Source organism: Antrostomus carolinensis, unplaced genomic scaffold (genome assembly GCF_000700745.2).
Source record: "Antrostomus carolinensis isolate BGI_N321 unplaced genomic scaffold, ASM70074v2 scaffold53972, whole genome shotgun sequence".
Lineage (NCBI taxonomy): Eukaryota > Metazoa > Chordata > Aves > Caprimulgiformes > Caprimulgidae > Antrostomus > Antrostomus carolinensis.
In genome coordinates, this window is record NW_010299913.1 from 1 (window position 1) to 10,068 (window position 10,068).

Sequence of the window (10,068 nt, forward strand, 5' to 3'; positions counted from 1 at the left end):
TAAAGGGCTTTTCCAATTGAGGCAATTCTGGAATTCAAGGCCATGCAGAGGGAGTTGTTTGGAATTCAAGGAACAAAACTGCTTGTCAAATCTCTCTTGCTTCCACTTCTCCAGCTTTTTGCGTCGTCTTGGGTTTTATATTGAGATGCTGTCAAAGTGTGAATTGTTGCAGAGAGCTTACAGAAGTACATCCTGTTTTCTCTTCTGGCTGTTGAGTTTGTACCTCAGTGCTCCAAGAGGAGAGTGTTTCCCATGCTTTGTGGAGAGAGGTTTTTTTCTTCCTTCTCAGTTTTAAATTGTTGCCCCTGGGAAGTTGAGTTTTGGGAGCTTGAAAAAGTACAAAATACTAAAGAATTTTGTCTAGAAAACTGTCTTGCCTGAAGTTGAATTGTCAGCAGTGAGATACTGGGCCTTCTGGCCGTGGAGCTTTGCCCAGTAAAGCATGGACAGAAGACTCGTCCTATGGTGTCCTCAAGCTTTTCTCCAAGGGTGTTTGCTGGTGGAGCCTCTGTGCTAAGCCATGGCCACCCAAACGGTAGACAGAATGCTCGGGCTTGTGGGTCGTCACGTTAACTTTCCTTGTGTTTTTGTTTTTACAGAGCTGACCCTGAACCCGCCAGAAGGGATAGTAGCAGGTGAGGAGCTGAGCAGGATTTGTGCACTGTGACATTGTAGCCTTGCTACAGGTAGTGCTAAGCGTTTGTTGTTGTTGTTGTTTTTTCTTAATAGGTCCCATGAATGAAGAGAACTTCTTTGAGTGGGAAGCTCTGATTATGTGAGTTAAATCTTTTTGTATTTGCAATCGGTACTTGCATGCTATGATTAGTTTCTAGGAGAAAAGAATGTAAAAAAAGTAATCTCAATTCTGCATAACATTGACCTTGACCTGCCTTTGCCTGGGAATTTCTTTTCTGACCCAAACAGGGAATTCTATTTAAAATTTAAACAGTGTGACAGAGGCAACGTTGGGACTTAAGCGATCATGTGTTGTACAGGTGGTGTTATAATAAGCAACATTCAGCAAAGTAACTTGCCAATTTGACAGGAATCCTCGTTTGGGTTCCCTTGGATATACGTTGCATATACAAACACTATAGGAAACAAGGAATTGGTTGTAGATCACACAAACCTATTGGGAACATTACCCAACTGCAAATACAGGACAGGTTTTTCTCATGTTTTAAATGGAGCAAAATACACAGATTATCAGTGATAGGAGAAAAAAATAAATGTCTAAAATTGGATTACTTACTATACAAATTTGTTTCTAGAAAAATTGAAGGGGATTGATTTGAGAAAGTATTCAAACTTAAAAAGAAATTATTTTGAAATTCTTTACGTTTCATGAGTTGGCTGGTTGTTGTAAGGACGTTGGGTGCAGTGGTTCCATGTAGAAACCTCTTCTCTTGGTGAATAGCTCTGATTGCTACCTGTTGTATTTTGAGGGGTGCCAAAATCTTTACAAAGCCATGTCCTCCACCTTCCACTCCTGAACAGATGGATACAGTGGTTCATAGCAAAACTTGCCATAAAAAGACAAAATCATCTTGCCTAGGATCTTACAAGTTGTCTTGTTTCTTGCTTGTACTCTCTTACTCGTGCTGTGCCCTTCTTTGGGAACTTTATAGACCTACTGGAGCCAGTCCAGAGGAGGCCACGGGAATGATGCGAGGGCTGGAGCACCTCTGCTGTGAGGACAGGCTGAGAGAGTTGGGGCTGTTGAGCCTGGAGAAGAGAAGGCTCTGGGGAGACCTTCCAGCATCCTTCCAGTACCTGAAGGGGCTCCAGGAAGGCTGGGGAGGGACTTGTGACAAGGGCAGGGAGTGACAGGACAAGGGGTGGTGGCGTGAAACTGGCAGAGGGGAGATGGAGATGAGATGTGAGGAAGAAATTGTTTGCTGTGAGGGTGGTGAGACACTGGCCCAGGTTTCCCAGAGAAGCTGTGGCTGCTCCTCCCTGGAAGTGTTGAAGGCCAGGTTGGATGAGGCTTTGATCAACCCGGTCTAGTGGAAGTTGTCCCTGCTGATGGCAGGGGGGGTTGGAACTGGATGAGCTTTAAGGTCCCTTCCAACCCAAACCAGTCTGTGATTCTATGAACTTTTGAGCATGTGGAATAACTGGTGATTTTTACAAAATAAAATTCTAAAATGGTGGGGGAGCAGAAAAGACACCTTTGTCACTTAGGTCTGACAATTTATGCAAATTCTACAAAATTAAAAGATGAAGAAGATCCAAACTGTTAAATCTGTCTTGAAGCTGATGGTGTGTTGCTAGGATAGACCCAGACTCTGTATTTCAAGCTTTCTTTAGTCGGTAATTTATTTTCCTTCAGCCAGGGCCAGGGTGTCCCAGAAGACAGTGGGGACAGCAGGCAGTGGCCGTGGCCCCACTCGCAGCATGCCTGCTCTGCTCTTGGCATGCTCACTGCAACCACCACTGCTGACTTAGCAGATTCTCAGCAAGCGTGGGTGGTAGAATTTTCCTAGCTTGGTTTGCTGGGAGTGTGTCCTCTAGGGATGGATAACAAGATTTCTGTCTCTTTGGATCAGGCACCCAACCAATACAAAAGCATCCTGAGCCGTAGTGTATCACCTATTCCACACAAGCTGGCTGCGTGGGTGATCCTACCTTATGGCAAGTGTGAGCCTCCGTGTTATTTTAGCTCTTGGGAAGTGGAGGTTTGGATTGCCACTGCTTGTTTGGTGATTGAGATGAAGAGTTGGCAAATGCCCCTGCTTACGTGCAGCATTTTATCCTGTGATGAACACATTCCTCATAGCTTGGTCCTCTGAAAACAAACACTTTGTGTAAATCGGTCATTTGTTCCTGACATCAAAGATTTTGGCTTCAGTGTCTTACACTTTCTTGGGATAGTTATCATTCTTCTGAAACACACGCTTTGTAATGTACCCAGTTTCAGTTCAGACAGCTGTACGTGGCTTGGAGTGTCGAAATCCCAGAGGATTTAATGCACTTCTTGGAATGTGGAAGGAAATTCCTGCCTATCAGTACTTTTCTCATAGCAGAGGTTGTATGGGTGAGTAGAGCTTTCATGGGAGTCACTCAGTATTTTTGGGTTTTATTCATTACCTAGAAAATACTTTTTCTGATGTTTCCCACAACAAATTCTTCAACAACAGAGAAGCTGCTTGCAGACTTGAACACCCTTTAAAGTGCTGGGTGTTGAGCTTCACGTCTTTGTCAGCGCAAAATGAGAGGTGGAGATGCTTTAATTTTGGTTTCTGTATTGTGTGTGTCATCGTAAAATTATATTTTAAGATCTGCTAAATTCTGAAGCTGTGGGACAGTAGAAACATGTTTACCCTAAACATGTTTGGTTACTTTAATCTCTTTACAAAACTCTGGTAGTAGAAGTGTTTGCATACATTTGGAAAGCAAGCTAAATGACTTGTTTATATTTGTCTGTGATAATCTTCTGGAACGTTTTGTAATCTCAAATGTGCTGCGTGAGATTCTGGGAATGAAAGTGCAAATGAGGAAATCAAAGTAAAGTTGGTTTCAAATTTTTAGACAGATGAAGCTCAATAGGTAAGTAAGTGGCATAATAAGGAAAAAAACAGAATACTTTTTTTTTCCCCCTTTCACCCAATTTGTATAAAGCTAGAGCACATGTAATGGCAAATAAATAATAATTTTTAAAAAGAGACCTAAGAGAGAAAAGACATCACCCATTTATTAGTTTAGAGATGGACTGGGTAATGTTAGACAGACTGATGTAAGAGCTTGGCTCAAAGATAAAATAAAGCATTTTAAACTAATAGTAATAATAATTTGTATTTCCAGCAGCAGCAGTGCTGGATAAACGTTAAACATGAGTGTTAAGGCTGTATTGACGTGTCTGAATGATAAAACAGTTCTTACTCTCCCAAAGTGAGTGTAATTGATCCAGAACTGAAAATACAAAGTGATAATCTTTCTCAACAGTGGAGGTTTGGAGCCTGGCATGAAATGCACCCTTTTGATAAGACATCACACAGTAGATGAATTAAAGTATTTACGAAAGCCAAATCTTTGCAACGGGGTGACTTATTTGTGATGATGAACAGCCCAGCATATCAAGAGAGTTGACCATGGTGCCGCTCAGTTCCTTAGCATGAGGATCAACAGGCTGCATTGTGTTGTGCAACTTTGGGAATTTAACATTTCAAGACGAAGCTTTGCCCTCTTGGTTGGCATATAAAGTGTGTGTTGCTGTTAAAGTTTATCTCCAAAAGACACAAACTCGTATAATTGTTAAGAAATTGATTAGCCTAAAGATTGTTTGAAAACAGAATGCCAGAATTGCCACGATTGGAAAGACCTTTAAGATTATTGAGTCCAGTCATTAACCCAACACTGACAAGTCCTCAACTAAACCATGTCCCTCAGCACTATGTCTACACGACTCTTCAATCCCTCCAGGGATGGGGACTCCACCACTGCCCTGGCCAACCCCTTCCAATGCCTCTGAACCCTTTCTGCAAAGAAATTCTTCCTCACATCCAATCTCAACTGCCCTTGGTGCAACTTGAGGCCATTTCCTCTTGTCCTGTCACTTGGTCCTTGGTTGAACAGACCCACCCCCACCTCTCTACACCCTCCTTTCAGGGAGTTGGAGAGAACCAGAAGGTCTCCCCTCAGCCTCCTTTTCTCCAGGATCAACAACCCCAGTTCCCTCAGCCGGGAACTCATCACACTTGTGCTCCAGACCCTTCCCCAGCTCCGTTGCCCTTCTCTGGACACGCTCCAGCACCTCCATGTCCTTCTTGGAGTCAGGGGCCCAACACTGAACCCAGCACTTGAGGTGCGGCCTCACCAGTGCCCAGTACAGGGGTAAACTAAACAGTATAAATTGGAGTTGACTTACTAAAAACCTGTCCAGAAAGGTAATTAGATGAATAATTAGGCTTATGACTTTTGTTTAGCATGGAATTCCCCTTTTTGGCATCTGATAACTGTGGGTTTTGGTCTTTTTCCAATATCTTTTAGAAACAAGAAGCCATTTGCAAATATACATGGAGCTGTGATTACCGAATTAATTGTCCTTGTCAGTGGGCTTTTCCAACCTATTTTGGCAGATACTCACCATCCTTTTCTTCCCCTTGCCTAGTTAGTAGCCAACTCACGGATTTCAGAGTTTCTTTTTTTTTGTGATATGTCTTACATGAACAGAGTTGTTCAGAACAGCTCTCACACAACTAAACAGTCTGATTCTCTAGCAAGTTATTTAATGCCATATAATGTTTGGAGAAGAGCTGATATCTTCTCCTCAGTGCTTTAGAGAAGTCTGTAGAGTAGCATCACGCACAGAAAAAGGTGCAGAGACTGCCTGCTTTGCAGGCTGTGTAGTCTTCAGTGGAGCAGGTTTAGGACAAGGTTTTTCTTAGAATTATATGCCTCAAACCTGTGCAGTTGTCTTTCCTGGGGTCTGGGAGTTGCTTAAGGTAACTGGCCTGTTGGCTTGGTGCTCGGTGGGATGGGTGTCACCACTGCACACTATGGGTGTTTCTTGGAGGAACCCTAATCAGGTCCTGGGTAGTCTGGACTTCAGCTAGCAGCTCAGATGAGATCATAGCGTGAGGCATGGAGGCTTTGAAGGTGGTGTACTTTGCAATCACACCACCCACTGTGCAAAGATCTCAAAGGTGCTGTGTATTTTACCTCTCTGGCCCTGCTGATGTCCTTTTTGAACTGGAAGTGATGCTGTCAAGTTTAAATCATAGAATCATCAAATATTGTGAATTGGAAGGGTCCCACAAGGATCATGGAGTCCAACTCCTGTCCCTGCACAGGACAAGCCCAAGATTCACACCATGTGTCTGAGGGCCTTGGCCAAAAGCTTCTGCAATCTTGTCAGGCTTGGTGCCATGACCACCTCCCTGGGGAGCCTGTCCCAGTGCTGCACCACCCTCTGCCTCAAGAACCTTTTCCTCATGGCCACCCTCAGCCTCCCCTGGCACATCTTCCTGCCATTTCCTCTGCTCCTGGCGTTGGTGGCCAGAGAGAAGAGATCAGCGCCTGCCCCTCCTCTTCCCCTTGGGAGGAAGTTCTAGACTGTGATGAGATCTCCTCTCAGTCTCCTCTTCTCCAGGCTGAACAAACCAAGCGACTTCAGCCTCTCCTCGTACAGCTTCCCCTCTAAACCCTTCCCCAATTTAGTGTCCCTCCTCTGGACACTCTCCAGCAGCTTTAGATCCTTTTTATCCTGTGGCGCCCAAAACTGCCCCCAGTACTGGAGGTGAGGCCGCACCAGTGCAGAGCAGAGCGGGACGATCCTCTCACCATGTTGTAGCCTCGTGTGTGTTTTGTAGTTGCAAATGCTGTCTTGGATTAACTTTAATAATTTCTTTGAAGTTGATCCTGGTAGCAGTGAATGGCTAAAACAAAAGCATTTTGCTCACATAATGCAGGGCTTAAAATGGAGCGTGTTGGGTTAACGTATTTGACAGAAGAGCCCTTAAGGCTGTGTGTTTGCTCTCAAAACAGAACATAAGACACCCACCAGCTTTTCAATGCATGTATGTACATACTCTCAGAAGTTCAACAATAAGCCTTTCAAATGCAGCTGGAATTAAAATGTTCATGAAAAAATGTGTTTGGTTTACTCTCAGATGTGAATCCCGGCTAAATTTAGGGAAAAGGCCAGAACAGGAACAAAATGGTCAAGATGGTTTAGCTTTCATTCTTGCAAGATGTTGGTGCATTTCTCTAGTCTTACCTGCCAGCATCGATATTCAGGTTTAAATCACATAGTTCTTGGGTTTATCTGCCAGCCGAGTCTTTTGAATCCCAGGGTTGAAGAGAGTGAGCCTTCTAGAGCTTTAGGTTTTGCTGGTCTCAGTTTTCTTTTTCTCTAGGTTACCACTTGCAGTCTGAACTGTTAGAAGTCCTTGAATTTTTATATTCTGGCATGGAGAATGTGAGTTGGGAGGTGGAGACATGAATATATTCTTAAACCTTACTTCCCAGACAGTATAACCCTTGTTTGAAGAGCTTTTTACTAAATACATGGGGTTTCCTTGGCTAAGATTTTCAATGATGAGGCTTGTTTTGTGATCTTTCCAATCAGGGGAGATCATGTTTGTGTTGTAACTTCCACATGGTTCATGAAGTTTGAATAAATCACATCTAATGAACTTTTTTGCTTACCTTCCAAAAATGTTTTATGTAGGGAGGGTAAAATAGTTGTCTTTATATTCTCACTTGATTGCACTTTGAACTAGATGGTGAAACACAATAAGGAAATGTTTCTACAAGAATCACTATGAAGCCGTTTGTTCTCTGCGTACACTTGAGGGAGTGCAAACTAAATACCTTAAGTCTGTGAAGAAATGTTGTTGTCCTGCATCTAGCAATTATGGTCCCTGAGCTGTTTTTATTTTGACAAAACATTGCTGTGTTTTTTTGCATTAGATAGTGATTAAGTGTTGATGTGTGGTGATGCTCGATACTGGCAGTTTGAATCTCTGCAGATTTTATAAATTATTTTTGAGCTACGGCATTTGACATCTCTGTCTTGTGCAGCATAACAGGATCTTCAAAGGCACAGGAGTCCCACACCTGCCTCTGCTTTCTCTTGACGTGCAGACACTCAAATCCTGGAACATGCCTTGGAGCCAGATACTCCAATTATATCCAGGCACACCCTGCTAATTAAGCAGTGTTGTGACCTTCCTAGTAATTTAGTGTGCAAGCTTTGATTTCCCCCTTCCCTCCCAAGTCCTGTATTCTGATTTAAGTTTGAGGTGTGGGGTAAGCACGCATTAACACTTTGTTTTCTGGAGAAGATGTTATAACCCAAACCACAAATGTCTCATTAGATAAACAGGTATTTCACTTAAATTCTTAAAACTCTGGTGAATAGTTCTTTATCTCTTTTTTAGGGGTCCTGAAGACACCTGTTTTGAGTATGGGGTTTTCCCTGCTATTCTGAGTTTTCCACTCGACTACCCGTTAAGTCCTCCGAAGATGAGGTTCACCTGCGAGATGTTCCATCCAAACAGTGAGTCTCATGCAGCAGATGTACTGGGCAGTGGGTAGCTTGTGCACCTTAAAAACAAACTTTTTAAGCAGAAGAGTTGACATCCTTACCAAGGGTGGTTCTCTCCCTTTCCAACCTTGGGTATGCAGTAGGAGTGTTCAGCAATATTGCTCTGTCTTAGGGTCACTTTCTGCTTATCACATTATTCCTGATATACACAGAATCATAGAATTGCCTCAATTTGAAAGCCCTTTAAGATCATGGAGTCCAATCATTAACCCAACACTGACAAGTCCCCGACTAAACCATGTCCCTCAGCACTATGTCTACACGACTCTTCAATCCCTCCAGGGATGGGGACTCCACCACTGCCCTGGGCAACCCCTGCCAATGCCTCAGAACCCTTTCTGCAAAGAAATTCTTCCTCACATCCAATCTCAACTGCCCTTGGTGCAACTTGAGGCCATTTCCTCTTGTCCTGTCACTTGTTCCTTGGTTGAACAGATCCACAGTCTGTCTCTCTAACCCACAGTCCAATAAGGTTTCAGCGATTTCACCACCTTTGAGATCATTCCAGGAATACTCGTAACTATCATGTAAATAGTCTAAAGATAAATCTTCTGTACATGATGTGAGATTTAGTGAATTAATACAGACTCTTTCCAGCTCTGTGGCTTGTATTTGAGTATTTTGGTGTTCTTTTAACGAGTGACAAGTTGTTCATATTCACCAAAGCCTGGATGCAGCTTTATTAGGCAGCATGGCTTTCCCCCATGAAGTCACAGGTTTAGTAACATTTCTGACGTGATCCTTCTGAAATACAGAGTGCTCTGTCCAAGCAGAGGACACATTTGCAGGTGTTTAATATTATTAAGATTTTGGCCTTTTCTCTGCAGTTCTGATGGTAACAATATTATCTTAAGACCTTTCAGTGTAAGTAATTAAGTAACAACAAGTACAGCAAACAAGTTTGAGCCTTGGACTGGTAAAAAACTTAAAGCCCCCTTTTGCAGGCTGGAGGACTACTTTCTGGAGTCAGCCTTGGCATTCTTTGTAAAATGATTGCTTACAGCATCTGCTAAATCATCATGGATTGTGTCAAGGTTGTTTATCATCACCCAGATTTGATGGGCTGGATCTGTATTCTAGGCTGTTAGGTCTCTGCTACTTGAGAGCAATAAAAGGAGAATGCTGCCTTCCTGCCTAGCGTTTCCTTCCCAGCAGATGTTCCTGCACTTGTGTAACACAAATCTTGATATCAAAATCGATTTTTCATCCTATTCCAGGGAATTTTGCAATTTCTTGAAGTTCTTCTGTTCCTCCATTCTCAAAACACCACTGATGCAGATTCTTGCCCATTTCATCCACATCTTTCTGTTCTCCTGTGGAAGACACACCTGCGCATCACAGTGTAGAGCTGTGTGGATGTGGCCAAGGCAGTGTAGGTCTGAAGTTCTGATGGCTGCAGCAGTGCAGTGTTTGGCACCTGGAAGCAGCGTGCCCTCATAGGCACTTTGCTCCAGCTGGATTAATTCACCCAAACTTCTTGCCAGGGCTGGTCTCTGGACAAATCCATGTCCATGCAATATTCTGCAGCTCCAGTTGTGACCTTGGCTTGAGCTTTGCTGCTCATGGCTGCTTTGTATGCAGAAGAACCGGGAGGAGTGGGGTGCAGAGAAGCACAAACTGCCTGACTGTCATGTGTTACAGAGAGGCTCTACATGTGGTGGGGTTCAGTGGAATGTACTGGATAGTCAGCTCAGCTCTTTAAAGTCCTGTGACTGGCTCATGTTAATCTGAAGTTGAGATCACCTGGAGAAGACACTGGAATCTTTCTTCTCAGTTGGGATTGTGATGGCCTGGTTATACCCAGAAAAGCTGTAGAAATGAGTGGCTTGCTGTGCTTTTTCTGTTCCCTGGGTGCTTACTCCTCCACCTGTAAGGGAACTGCAAGGGAAATCAGCCTGGTCTGGGTTGGAAGGGACCTTAAAGCTCATCCAGTTCAACCCCCCCTGTCATCAGCAGGGACACCTTCCGCTAGACCGGGTTGCTCAAAGCCTCATCCAACCTGGCCTGGAACACTTCCA

General features: G+C 43.6%; 1 protein-coding gene across 1 annotated transcript in view; it reads left to right on the forward strand.

The window, feature by feature from the left end:
• The first annotated feature begins 520 nt into the window (after positions 1-520).
• The window catches only part of UBE2G2 (ubiquitin conjugating enzyme E2 G2), a 13,219-nt gene continuing 3,671 nt past the window's right edge, over positions 521-10,068 (forward strand). The window contains exons 1-3 of the mRNA XM_010162927.1: positions 521-635; positions 730-775; positions 7,884-8,002. Coding sequence (XP_010161229.1) covers positions 521-635; positions 730-775; positions 7,884-8,002 — 280 coding nt within the window. The remainder of the gene's footprint in view (positions 636-729; positions 776-7,883; positions 8,003-10,068) is intronic.